Below are 14,204 nucleotides of genomic sequence, written 5' to 3'. Positions count from 1 at the left end.
GACTCCAGAATAAACTGTATAATTATTAAGTTGGACTCGTCTTCAGTGCTGTCAGAGGTGGACTGGAATAATTTCAGTCTCCTCCTCTACCTAGCCCTCTAATTTTCCCCTACCTCTACAAAAACTAACAAACAAACAACCAAACCAACAAAAAAACATACCATTCATGACAATATTTCGAGCAAATAAAAGCAGCTATTACCTTTTGTAATCTGAGGACTCAGATCAGGAATAAACATCCTAAAGCACTTCTTCTTTTACACATTGAGAGGATGCTGGCTTTTATTTTTATCTGTTCAATTGTTATTACAGCTGACATAGGCGGTTACTCCTAGAGTTGACTGTATATCACAGATGATTTTGAAGCCGAAGCTTGTGCCTTGTCATTGTCGATCTGTCTCCATTTTCTTTCTCTAGATGTTTTTATGCCATTTTCTTTGGAATCTGTGTCTCTTCACACTACGGTTTCCTGCATTTGGCTGTCCTTTGGACACAGCAGTTATCTTGGTTATTTCGGTCTCGTTCATATTTTCTCTTTAAACCTAAATTCAGTTTGATGGCTGGTCAAATGAAGTCTTGCTGTTAATAACAGTTGTTAGTCGACTTCAGCAACATTTTCGGGGCTGCCATGAGGGTTCCATTTAGTACTGTCGTGCTAACTCCCAGAAGGCTTTGTAAAATAAGCTCCCTCTGCTTAGAATGACTGGGAGCCCAGTATATCCATCTCTCATTTCTGTAGTGCATAACTGGGTGTTTGGGGTGGTTTTTTACTAGTTGCACACATAGCAGTCAAAACCACACTTGTGCTTCAGTCCTCTCTTGGGAATATCCTCATGAGCTGCAGCTGGACCCTCTGCCAGAGGTGATTACATGAGGTAGAGGGTGTCACATTCTATTCTAGGTAGATGTTCCTAAAATTCTGAATTTTCAAAATATACATTTGAAGAGAAATGCATAAATCTGTAACTAGAATAACATTCTTTTTCTTTTAATTATATCCTTTAAACACAGTAAACACTGTGTGACTGGTATATTGAACAGTATTAATTACAGAGATTGTGGACATGAAACAGTTTTATTTTTCTACTGTTATTAGTCCCAAATAAGCCCTGCTGAATCTTTTTACACTGAGGAGCAGACCCTTTTATAACTTCTTGGGTAGGTATTGTAACACCTTGGTCCCTTTTTCTTATTTAAAAAAAAAAAAAAGTCAAAAACAACTCAGAAAGGTCTAGTTTAAAATTCCAATCTCATCTCTGTGACAAGGCCAGGCTTTTGCATAATAAACTTGGAGTTGGGAGTGAGACCAATTCTTTAATTCTGCTGCCCTACCTGTTTATCATGGAGAGGGGGTAGTGGTGTCATATGTGGGTCAGTGTCCTTTCTTAATGCTTACTCCTGCTTCTCTGGCCAGCAGTGACTTATTCTGCTTCCCTGTCCTCAACAGTGAGCATCCACACATTGGGTCTCTTGTGAACACAGCTGCAGGTCCTCAGGGACAAGGGGGAACTTCTCAGGGGTATATATTGCAGAGCCAGTTCTATTTCAGCTCTTGCAGGCCTTGCCCCTAGCGGTGGAATCAGCCATCTGGATACGTCTTCCTCCTTTTATATCTAGGCGGATGTTCAAATAAGGGACGTGTCACAGATTTACTTTTCGTAGGCGCCTATAGTTTCTATGAGTGGTTCTCTAACTCCTCCCATTTGGTGACTTAAGGGTAGATGTTGGAGGAAACAATTCTTTACTTTCCTCCAAGGAGTGGGGAAGATCCATAGCATTCCCCGTGGGCTGACAACTCACAGTCGTGAGATTGGCTCCTTGTCTCCCCTGCTCATGGAAGGGGTATATGGAGGTAGAAGACAGTAAGGAGTTGTGATGTGTCTTACCAAGTCCTCGAGGGGCTGATCTGTCCCAGCCCCTGTTTGCTGTCTTCAGAACGTGCACATCCCCAGCACTGAAGGTCTCGGCTGGTGCTAGAAGAACAGATCACTCAACATGTACTTGTCACCAAATCTTTTTACCTCTTTTAAAATAATCAAAAAATGTTTCATGGTTCTATGCATCCCCAATGCCAACTTTTCACGGTTCTATGCATCCCCAATGCCAACTTTTTTATTCTTCCTAAGTTACAGGAATTTTTTTTAAATTAAACTTTAAAGATGTATCTTTTAAATCATTCTATTTTCACAGGATCACTTCAATATTTTAGTGTCATCTTCTCTAATATCGATGAGACTTATCATGGTAGTCTTACCTACCTCATTCCTAGCTTTTTAATTATAAGTTCTAAATCCCTGAATTTCAGGTACACTGCTCAGTACCAGTAATAGTACCACTCCATAATGAATGACTAGCTAGTAGAAGACATTAACAACATTTTAAATTTCAGTGAAGCTTAGTATTAAAATCACAGCACAGAGATCTCCAGAATCGCTCGCAGCCATGCTAATGTCATGAATGTCAGCAGCAGTGCTGTGTATGCCATGCTAACAAAAGGGCTTGCATATTTCTCCCTATCAGCTAAAGGGGTCCAGCCCTGTGGCCAGAGTGTAAATGTGGTTTACAGTTTCTAGACCCACCAGCTTTGAAATGATTAGATTTTTGATATTTTTGAAAATTTGAGATTTATATTCTTTCAAATTGTGCTTAAAATATGATTTCATTGAGTTATTTTGTTATACGGATTAAACTTCCAACAATGGAAATTCACGTAGCATGCTGTGATGCTGTTACTAAAGGTCCAGGTTAAGAAAAAGTGTTTAGTTGCCTCTGTGGTGCAAATGGCCACTCAGGAATGACTTGTTGGGGCAAGACATTGAAAAGGAGCTAAGGACAATTTGAGTCATCTAGAGTCAAAGTCAGCTTCTGTCCCTGACACGGTTCCGCAAAGTTAAGGTGCATTCTGAATTCTTGGTCACTTACTACAGAATAGTAATGCTTTCGGCAGTTATGCCAAATTACCTGGCCTCGTTACCCTCTTTTACTTTCCTTTCAATATTGGAATCATTTTTGGACCTCCAGACACAGCTTTTCCACCTCTGCCTTCGTACCCACATTCCTGAATGTGATCCCAGTGGTGTGAACGACGTATCATGGCAGCTGCAGCTTGTGGAATAACAACGCAGTTTCCCCAGAAAAGACGCTCTTTGTGGGCAGATAACTTCATGGTGACACCTTGTGAATGATTTGAGTTCTTCAGGCCCCCTCTTCCACCTGCCACATTCAATTTAAGAGCGTGGGCCAAAGTGAGAGTTTCTGCAGTTAATTGTGGAATTTGATCCGCCCGAACTCATTAGCCATTGAGGTCTGATATCACGACCACCTCCAGTCTTGTAAGCAAAAATTCCCAAATGAAAACACTTGAGTCGGAATGCCAGAGTGATGAGACCAGTGTGTGTAGAATGCCTTTGGTCGTCATTAGCTATTGGTAAGCTTAGGTCAAGTTTTTAAGATTTTTCTCCTCCCAATTCACCCTGACCTCCCAATGTCAAGGATTACCTGAAGGACTGTGGGTACGGGCACTGCTTAACTTCAGTGGTCAAAAATCTCTTAACTCAGTGGTCAAAGATGCATATGGAAGTACAAACTTAAAGGCATAGGTGCAGGATTAATTGACGTGGTGCAATAGTTCTGTATAGCTAGTTTGAAGTTACTCGTGATTCAATATTAACATTCTTTGACAGCTCACCCCCTTTTAGAAAAGCATCCTTTTGTATTTTTCAAGCAAACTGGTTACTGGATAAAGTCAGATGGAATAGTATCAGTTGACTCCTTCATGCCCTTTCCGATTGTTATACAGTGCCTTGAAATAGCTGACAGCTTTGTGTAGTCAGTGTGTTTTTAGCCACTGATTCCTAATGACTTGAAAAATCTTTTTGTCCTGTAAGAGTTTATACATTTTTCTTTTCCTTCATCTACTATATGATGATTAGTTAAAGCTTCTTCATCAGGAAGCAGTTTTAGAGACAGATAGACTTTCAATGTGATCAGCTACATTTCCATTGTTTCACAGAGTAGCTGTGAACCACATGTGTTTGGCTATTAAACACTTGAAATGTGGCAACTGAGGACTTGAATTTTTAACTTCAACAAATTTTAACTGATTTAAACTTAAAAACTGAGATTTGATTCAGTTATTGGAAAATATAAGTGTTTGAAAGAACTTGAGCGTGTGGATTTACTTTTGCAACAACATTTATGATATCTAAACACACATCAAGTATTTCTGATGAAAAATCCAAATCGAGATATGCTGTAAATATAAAATACAAACCTAATTTCAAAAAATTACTGTGGAGAAAAGAATGTAAAATATCTCAATTTTTATATTACACGTTGAAGTAAAAACATTTGGATGGATTAGGGCAAATAAAATACATTAAAATTAGTTTCACCTGTTTCTACTTGTTTCATTGTGGCTACTAGAATTTCTACTGCTGTAGAAATTGAAACCACAATACATTCTTTACAATGACAAAATCAAGAATATATATGCTCAGAAATGTTTAATATTTGCAGCAAGAAATATCCTTGAATGGCATCAGCCCAAATCTGATAAGAGAAAATCTGCCAACTTGTCTTTTGAGAAATCTCCCAAATTGCAGTGATGAGACAGATGGCACTAAACTGATACCTTTAATAGACTGTAAATATTGACATTCGGAAAGGTGCTCGTGAGAAATTGACTTAATATCAGGTGATAAAGAGCACTGCTCTTTAGGATCTTAAAGAGGCAAATATCCAAGACCCCACATGTCACAAGCACATGTTCATTTCTATCAAGTGTTTCCATTTGGCTATCTTCATGATAGAGTGAAAGTGTCTCAGCCTCTGAATTCCAGGAATCAGGGTGATGGAGCTCAATACAGCATGTCACAACCTTCTCTAACAAGATTTAGTTCCCCTCAGACAATTAAGAGGAAAAAGGCTCAAGATGCAAGTGGTTAGTTGATAACATGCAAGAATTAATGAGTTTTAGTTGAAATAAAATATCTCAGCTTTTCTAGAGGAAATAGAGAGCTGTTGGCCCATATGCTACATAAGGTAGAGGAAGGGGCTGCCCTCGAGTTTGGGGCTGAGGAAGGAATGGGGAAGAGACAGGTCATGGTTTGGGCCATCTTGCCGTTGTCTCTACTTATCTTCCACTGAGCAGCGAGGAATAGAGGCTGCTCACCACAGTGTAGTTTGTCACAGAAATTGCCCAAGTGAGAGCAGCATTTCTGGTCAGAATTTCGGAAAATGCCATATTTTAAATGGATGCCTTTGTGTAAAGGCAGTCTGATACCCGAAGGACTTAGGCATTTAGGTGTGTGACAAGAGAATAGACGATCTAGATTTTAAATAAATATGCCATAAATTATGTATCCAGTGGGGATTACCTTTGATTATCCTTGCAAAATAGTTAATATGATTGGCTAAAATTGTGTATATATGGATACGTACACAATTTTTTTTTTTTTTAATTTTGCAAATGTGTTGCCACTGCTTAGGATTCTGCTGCAGCTCTTTTATTGGAATTCTCTCCACAGCTAAGTTACGCAACAAAATCAGGTTTACTACAATGTGGAGTTAAAACATCATTTTAATGTTATGAGATCCAAATATTAAATCTTATAAATGTGGTGTCCTGCCACCCAGGAGTTTTAGGCCTTACTGTGAAACCTGCAACTCCTGACCCTTGGCCTTTGTTTGTTGTCACTTGTAGAAGCTGCACTTCATTTGCTGTGCACTGTACACCGAAGGAACAAAATTTCAATTTTTGCTGCCAACATTTTAGAAACCCTACTTAAGATATTGTTGAAGTTACTGACTTTTTATGACTTGAGTTGTTTAAATCCTTTCTGTTTCTCTAACGAGATCAAAAGAGGGGCCTACGAGGTGTTTGTATTCTTTTTCACTGTAAAATAAAAAGTCTTGAAATACCGAACTAGGAAGAAGGAATTTTAATTTTGTGTTAACAGGTGCAAAGAGATCTCATTAGAAATGGAAGAAATTTGAGGACAATGGGATCCACCTTAGTTTAAACACCAGCCCTGTTCTCTCAGAAGCTTTACATGGGAGAGGGAATGTGAAAACATCTGACTTTAAACACGCCATGGATATGTGATAGGAGAACCATAGCCATGGGGTTTGCATTTCCTTGTCACTGGCTGACTGTAGGCCTAGAAGTTCTTCTGAAACTATTTTCTCACCAAAGCAATAATGTGTGAGGGTGTCTGATGGTTGAGGTCTCATTTATCCTGCAGCTTTTCACCTGAATATTATTTAGGTCCATTACAAAGTAGAAGCCATTAAACATCTGTGCGCTTCCTGGCCACTTCAGCTGTGACAGTGAATTGTTAGATTATTGGAGATACTTTCTGTGTATAAATGTCCTTGGGGTAACGTACAGGAATGGAGCAGAATATGATAACCCAGGCAGTGGTCATCGGCTACTATTCTGTCTAGGTTTAAAGTAAGTGAGAGTCTCAAAGACTCATCTATTTTAAACTCAGAAGATTTTTTGCTGTGATCTTCTTTAAAATTTTTGCAAATACAGCAAAAATGTTAAGGCTAAACGCTTCAAAGTTGGAATCACCCTCCAGGAGTTCCTTACTGGTATTTTGTCATGCAGGAAGTTTAGGCAGCTTGCTCCTGTTCCCAGAAGCTGCTACTGCGATAGTTATCAAGTTGAGTTAAAATATATTTTCAGAAAAATTAATTACAGAGGTGGAACCTATATACCGGTAAATGCCGTATAGCTTTAAACAATCTTCTGGTTACTAGCACCTTTTATTTTTTCTATTGAGGTGAAATCCACATAATAGAAAATTAACCATTTTGAAGTGTACGATTCAGTGGCATTTTGTACATCCACAATGCTGTGCAACCATCACCTCTGTCTAGTTTCAAAATATTTTTATTATCTCAAAATAAAACCCCATACCCATTAAGTAGTCACTCTGCATTCCTTCCTTCCTCCAGTCCCTACAACCACCAATCTACTTTCTGTTTCTATGGATTTACCTGCTCTGGACATTTCATATAAGTGGAATCATACAATATGTGGTCTTTTGTGACTGGCTTCTTTCATTTAGCATGTTTTCAAGGTTCATCCACTTTGTATCATGTATCAGTAGTTCATTCTTTTCTATGACTGCACCATCCATTGTCTACCTAGGCCACACTTTTATTTGTCCATTTATCTATTAATGGACATTTCGGTTAGTTCTACCTTTTGGCTTTTGTAAATAGTACTGCACTTGTATACAAGTAATTGAGTACCTGTTTTTAATTATTTAGGGTATATACTAGGAGTAGCATTGCTGGGTCACATAGTAATTCCATGTTTAAGTTTTCTAGGAACCATCAAACTGTTTTCCACGTAGCAGTTTTTGTACCGTATGTGAGGAGGGCCACTTCTTCTCATCCTGGCTCTTTCTCTGGTTCCTTTTCTGCCCCTTTACACGGTCTACCCCAAGGGAAGCAGAGCGGCCAACCTGGCTGATAGTCTGTTCTCTTCCCCCTTGTGAGCTGACCTACAGAACACACATCTGCCCCATCTCTTTGTCATGGCAGTACTTGTGGGTGGAGAGCCTGTCTTGGTCTGTGCTGATGTGACTGGATGGACAAGGAGTGCTAATTCTGTAGTTCTGTTTGGACGCCAGTTAAGTTTTAGTCTCCGAATTGGCCTCTGGCAGAACAGACGCTCATCTTTGTCTTTTAATTTGGTCTGTTTTATTTCTCAAATAGTTGGGAACGTATGTAGAGTTCAGTATGCTATTTATTGGAGCTTCTTTTGAAGATCCTATAGCTTAGGATGTAAAAGGTTATGGTGCCAGAAAAATTTGAACTTTGTAGCTATGGCCTGATCTTGGAGGCTTAAAATCTCACTGCCACTTACTTTTACCAATGCCAATTTGAAGAAGTCACCTAATATTTTAGCTTTGATTTCCTTATCATTGAAAATGGGGAAATCCTATTCATATCTTAAGTAACAAGTGTCAAAGCAAGTATACGACATGGGACCTAACACAAGATGTAAGATGGTATCTAACATATTTTGTTTCAGATATTTTAACACATTTTTTTTATATGTGTTAAACCGCCTACAACTACCAGAAGCTGCAGGACTGTTAACTAAAGGGTCCAGCCTTACGTTAGACACATTGCTCCTGATTGTGGAAGGAAATGCTACCTCGCAGCTACATGCATCATGAATAAACTAGGGAAGGTCTCATCAGAGTGATAGGCAGGTCCTCCTGTCCTTGTGGTCAGAGTGTGTTTCCTTGCAGGATGACTGAAATAAACAAGCATTATACATTAAAAAACTAAGACCACCAAAATAGTTCATGAATTTTTAAAATGTTTTACGTTTATGAAAAAGGATGTTAAGTAAATGTTAGATGATAAGAAAATGGTTATTTTTAAGAAAAAAAACAACAAATCTTTTTATAGTATAATAATATGTCTGAATTTTAAAAGCTTGACCACAAAATTCTCAAGCTGGTTGCTACAGGAATGTGGCACAGATAGAGGAGTTGGTAAGTCTCCAGTCTTCAAGTAGAAAATAGGTAACTTTGCGTGGTAAGCATTCACCACCCAGACCCTCACGATGTACCCAGAGTGTCTGGCCACTTCTCCACCAAGGTCATTTCGAACTCTGGAATTTAAGAAGTGATTTTTGTTTTGAGGAAAACCATTCTGAGACAGCTCTTTAACTATATAAAGTAAGTTTTGTGAATTCCTATATCATCATCACTAGGTCACCAGACTATATTTTGTCTTAGGTAACACGTCACCTTGCCAAACTCTTTGATAGCATCGCCGATCTGCAGTTTGAAGACGATCAGGATGTTTCTGCACACAGAGCAATTGGAATGTCCAGCAAAGAAAAGGAGTATGTCCCATTCCAAGCCGAGTGTGACTGCATAGGCCATGTAAGTTTTGATTATGAGGTTTTCTATGCTAGAGGAGGATTTTCGGGATAATTTTTTAAAGGTCGAATTGAACAAGGAGAAATCAACTCATGTCAAATAAGGTTCTGGTTAGTTTTGTGTTCAGAGCTTCCTGTTTATGTCTGTCCAGTGTGGCAGAGGGCTTCTCTGCCATGCTTCCCACTGTCTGTGCATTTGGCTGCAGTATCTCTCAGGGCCTCAGAGATGCTAGCAGTTGAACTAGACAGGAGGGACTGTCTCAAATTGAATGAGTGGACTCCAGAATTAGAAACAAATGCAGCCCGGTGACAGAGCCCCCACAAAACGTTTCATTTTCACCACTGCAGAGAGGACAGGGATGAGGGCGAAGCAGCACCATATGCAGTAAAGCCCGTTTTAAAGAGGTTTGTGGTTCAGGATTCTGATGTGAAGATTGTAAATGGCTGCTCATAAATTAAGTGGATTGAGTCTACCAAACTGATGTCACATCCCCTAATTACCGTGTACACAGACAGTTAAGTTAGCATATTCTCTTCTCTCGCAGCCAAATACCTCAAAAATATTCTCAACAGTGATCTGCAAGAATGGCTCGTTATGATTGATGAAAGAGCTCTCTGTGTTTTCAGATGATTTAGAGGAATTGCATCTTTTTTTATGATGATGCTTGTATAGCTTGGGTTAATACACGGAATCACTGAGCAGTAGCCTCTATTACAGAACCATTTGGGTTGAGACAGTGGGTCCTTAAAGTGCCCCTTGCAGAAACGTGATGGCAACTTTTTTTTTTTAAGCAGGGGTTTTCTTTATTCCTCTCTCTTGCTTTTTAATATTGTACCAGAAAATTCCTGCCAAATGAAGGGGAAGCAGATGGTGGCATACTTTGATTAAAATATATTTTTTGATCTCTTGGGCTCTTTAGGATATTATTACAATGATTAGAAAAAGTCACCATAAACTATCTTGACTAAAGTGTCTTGCTGCCTGCTCCCTCCCCAGCAGACTGCTGGCCGACTGGCATAGTGCCCAGAAGGAGGACAGTCCGGTTGACAGATGTGGTTGTCAGTAGCAGAAACCCTCGATATTGAAAGTTTTCCTAGTGCTTTAATTTATTCTGTATAAGCAACTTGGGCTAGATACTTTCGAGCATATAATAGACTTACTCTCTAAATAATTGCCTTTATTTTATAAAAAGATGCTTTTACTCTAGGTCTTTACCCTTGCACTGTTATGATTGGTTCTTTCCAATTTAGATTATTTGTATTTTATTTGACTACTGTTTATTGAATACCTACTGTGTACCAGATGTTGGGTTAGGCTTTTGGATAAGACATGGCCCCTGCCATCGAAGAGCTCTTAGGCTCATTGAAGAAATGGATATACACACAAGTAGCAATAATAGGAAGTGGTAACTGTTTCTTTAGAGGGTTGGGCAGAAGCTGATGAACTACCAAAAAGGGAGGGGTCAAACAAACACCTCATCAGAGCTTAGTTCTCAAATCATACTGAGCTAAGTTGCCATTGTTGGCATGGTCATCTGAATGTGAGCTGATATATCAAGTTGTGTGTGTGTTTGGTCTTCCAATGTGGACTGGAAAGTTCTTGAGAAAAGTTGGTCACATTGAGGGCGTGGATGCCAGAGTATCTGGGAGATGCTTAAATAATGTCTGATTCACTGAAGGAACTTATTGCTTGGTGACATTGAATTGTGCTTAGTAACTAAAGCGTTGATTAGATCAAAGACCCTGAAATCAGGCATGTGAACAAAGCCCAGCTATGAAGCCAGAGGAGAAGGCTGTTAGGATGTTGGGGCCATTTCCAGGGCAGTGCTTCTTTTTTCTTTGAATAGGGAAGGCTGTCAGCTCGTTAGCCACATACCACTCCACAGTTCTCCAGAGAAAGTGGTTCTAGGACTGAGTGTGGCTGCCATCTTCACAAAAGCAGGGATAGAAATCAGTTATACATCTTCAGCATCCCATGTGGTCCTTGGAATTTATTATGGTCATTTTTTATTGATATGGTCAATGATTTGCAAATAGTATATGTGTTTTTTTGTTACACAATATCCCATGGAAACATAGATAAATTTAACAAAGCATATTTGAATAGGATGGAAAACTGGCTGAAATATATTTGTGGGAGTAAAATAAACTTGAATTTAAAAAACGATGAATCTTTACAAGTCAGCAGTAGTCCTGCCTCTCAAACTCTCCTACTGTCTAATTTTTGACAAGTGTGAAGAGGAGAACCAGTAGGGAATATAATTAAGATGCTTACTAAAAACACCTTGTCTTAAGACTAAGAACTATGAAGATTTTAGGGAAGAATTTTCAATAGATTTTGAAATTATCAAAAGGTATGTTTTTAAAAATCAGTTTCCCATATCCTCAAAGCTCTCGAAAATCACTCTAGCGCATTACTTTCTAGAGGCTTTGGTTTCTCAAACTATTGTGTGTTACCAGAGGGGATCTTGGTCTAGAATCTCCTTGTCTTCAAGTCTGAAAAATGAAGGATTGAGAATACCTTCTGTTGAGAATGTTTGAAGTTATTAGCCAGCCAGTAGGTGAAATATGTTGAGAAGCGTCTGCAGAAGACAGGTTCATGTAGGAAAAACATTTCATTAGTCATTGGTTTACCTTTTCCTTTGAGTTACCCCTCTTCTAGTTTTCTACAAGGATGTAAAATAAATCCATCTGAGGCCTCACTATTTGCGTGGTCTTTGAGCCCACGAGAGGATGGAATTGCCCCTCTGCCATAGTTAAGCCTGTGTTATAACATTTCCTTTTGCTTCCAAAGGTGGAAACGTGGCTTGTGCAACTTGAGCAGACCATGCAAGAGACAGTGCGACATTCAATCACAGAAGCTATAGTGGCCTATGATGAAAAACCTAGGGAGCTGTGGATTTTCGATTTCCCGGCTCAGGTTGCACTAACCAGCTCACAAATCTGGTGGACTACAGATGTAGGAATAGCCTTCAGTAGACTGGAAGAAGGCTATGAAACAGCCCTAAAGGATTTTCATAAAAAACAGGTATTTTATAGTTTCATGATTTAGAGAATTAAAGGGACTTGAGGTAAGCTAGCTTGCTTTGCTTGCTTGCTTGCTTGCTTGCTTGCTTCCTTCCTTCCTTCCTTCCTTACTCTATCTTCCATACGTTCAGTCCTTCCTTCCTTCCTTCCTTCCTCCTTTCCTTCCTTCTTTCCTTCTTCCTTCTTCCCTTCCTTCCAAGTGTCTTCTGTGTGCAAGGTACTGTGCTAGGAAGATTTTAGCAATCAGTCGTTTACTTTTTCTTTTTTTCCTTTTTTTTTTTCTTTTTATTTTTTTCCTTGGTTTTTCAAACCTTCCTTCTTTTTTTTTTTCCTTCCAGGCTTTTGGGCCTTCTTTCCTTTTTGGTTCTTTTGCTTTTTTTTTTCCTTCTGTGTAAGACTCTCCATCTCAGCTGACGATGTATTTATTAGCAAATACGTGCATGATTCACAAAGGCGGATGACTGTTCAACAAAAACAAATGTTTTTATGCATTTTGGTTTTCTGTTAATTATAAATCACAGATGAGTAACTTTGGAAAATAATCTATTTTGAATTCCATTTTATTCATCCAGGTATGCCATCTCCTCTCCTTAAGCCTCCCATCTTAAGGTGTGCTCTTAGCTATGGAATAATTCAGACATATAGCCTTTCTTTTATTTGATAGATTAAGAGAATACTAGGCTTGGAAAGGAGTGTAAATGTGAGTTAGTATACCCTTCTTGCTTTCAGTGGATAAAGGTTGAATCCAGAGATATTAAATAGCTTTCCCAATATCCCACAATTTGTAAGTGAAACTGGCAGGGCCAGCAGAATTCAGAATGCTTTCCATAACTTCCCATTCTTCTCTTCGTAGCAGTGCTTTTAACTCAGTACCTTGAATATCAAATAGATTTGGATAGTGAAGGATGCTTGTCTTCTGACACATTCAAGAATTTTAAGCCATAGCGTGTGTTGATTATTCCTTTCAATTTTGCTCTTTTAATCTTGGATAGGGACCACCTCATTTATGTTACTAAAGAAGTTTTGTATGATTTGCTTTTGGAGAAAAATATATTCTTGATTTTACATCCTTCGGAAAATGGGGCATTGGTTTCTATTTAGTAGGCTTCGAGTCATAGTATTAGATTGAAAGAAGTGGCTGATTTCCTTCTAAGGCAATGTCTCTTTAATTCTAGCCAGTGCCATTTGGATGAGGAAACTGAATAGTTACATTTTTTTTAATGGGCATAAACCACTGAGATAATTAGTTAAATTGCAATGAATTCTATTATGCTTACAAAAATAACTTTTCGGTTAATTTATTGATATTTGTGCTTTTACAGTAACTATTTTCATTACATATTTAAATAAGGAATTTTTAAATACTTAAAATAATATCCACTCTTAAATTTCAGCTGTTATCAGTCACTGTTCAAACTTAAATCTTGTAACAAATGTATTTCTACTTGATCTATTCTGATTTTTTCTCCCTTGCCTCCAATTATTGTATTTTTTGTAATGATTAGAATATTTTATTGCTAAAACAGTAAATGGTGTCTTATGGATTTTTTTTACTTATATCAACTTCATTATTTTCAATTTCTTGATTTGTTTATTGTTAAAGATATAGAATGAGAAAATCCAGATGTAGAAGAGAAAGAAAGGAAAAGTAATTTTTTGAAAAAACTTCTAACATGAATAGAAATGTTCATGTTAGACCAGCGAATAGATGCCTTCAGTACATTTCAGTTTGGTGACTGATACTAATAGGCACATTAGAGAAGATAACATACTATTTATGCTGTAGTTTGGTTCATGAGAAATGTACATAAATTGAAACCCTTCTAGTTGTTTCTCTTTAGACATGGATGTAACCATATGCTAGAGATTGTTTTTAATTAAAATGACTTGCTAATAAATAAAGAACTTTATTTCTTTAAAATAGCTTAATTTCATTTTTTTAATTTTTTCTAAATATTAATTTATTCTAATTTTTTTTTGTAGCTGATTTTTTAAAGTTTATTAGGGTAACATTGGTTAATATAATTATACAATTTTCAGGTGTACATTATCATTTGACATCTATATATTCTATTGTGTGATTACACTCAGAGTCCAGTTTCCTTCAGCTACCATATTTTTGATCTCCTTTATCTAATTCACCCTTCCCCAACTCCCCTATATTTGTAAAATAGCTTAATTTTAAAATTGAGATCAGAGTTGGCTGTTATTGATGATCCGCCTGAGCAAGAGATTTCTTTCCTTAGTTCTCACTTCCAAATTG

The 14,204-nt window shown here is 38.0% G+C and overlaps 1 protein-coding gene across 8 annotated transcripts in view; it reads left to right on the top strand.

The window, feature by feature from the left end:
- LOC105294974 (dynein heavy chain 11, axonemal) overlaps positions 1-14,204 on the top strand; it is a 128,174-nt gene that overhangs the window by 71,237 nt on the left and 42,733 nt on the right. For all 8 annotated transcript variants that reach the window (XM_023532793.1, XM_023532765.1, XM_023532768.1 and 5 more), the window contains 2 exons: positions 8,769-8,918; positions 11,709-11,942. In XM_023532793.1, the coding sequence (XP_023388561.1) occupies positions 8,769-8,918; positions 11,709-11,942 (384 nt within the window). The remainder of the gene's footprint in view (positions 1-8,768; positions 8,919-11,708; positions 11,943-14,204) is intronic.

This window comes from Pteropus vampyrus, unplaced genomic scaffold (assembly GCF_000151845.1).
Source record: "Pteropus vampyrus isolate Shadow unplaced genomic scaffold, Pvam_2.0 Scaffold4, whole genome shotgun sequence".
Classification (NCBI taxonomy): Eukaryota; Metazoa; Chordata; class Mammalia; order Chiroptera; family Pteropodidae; genus Pteropus; species Pteropus vampyrus.
The sequence above is the reverse complement of the archived record's forward strand: the minus strand, read 5'-3'. Positions and strand labels throughout refer to the sequence as shown.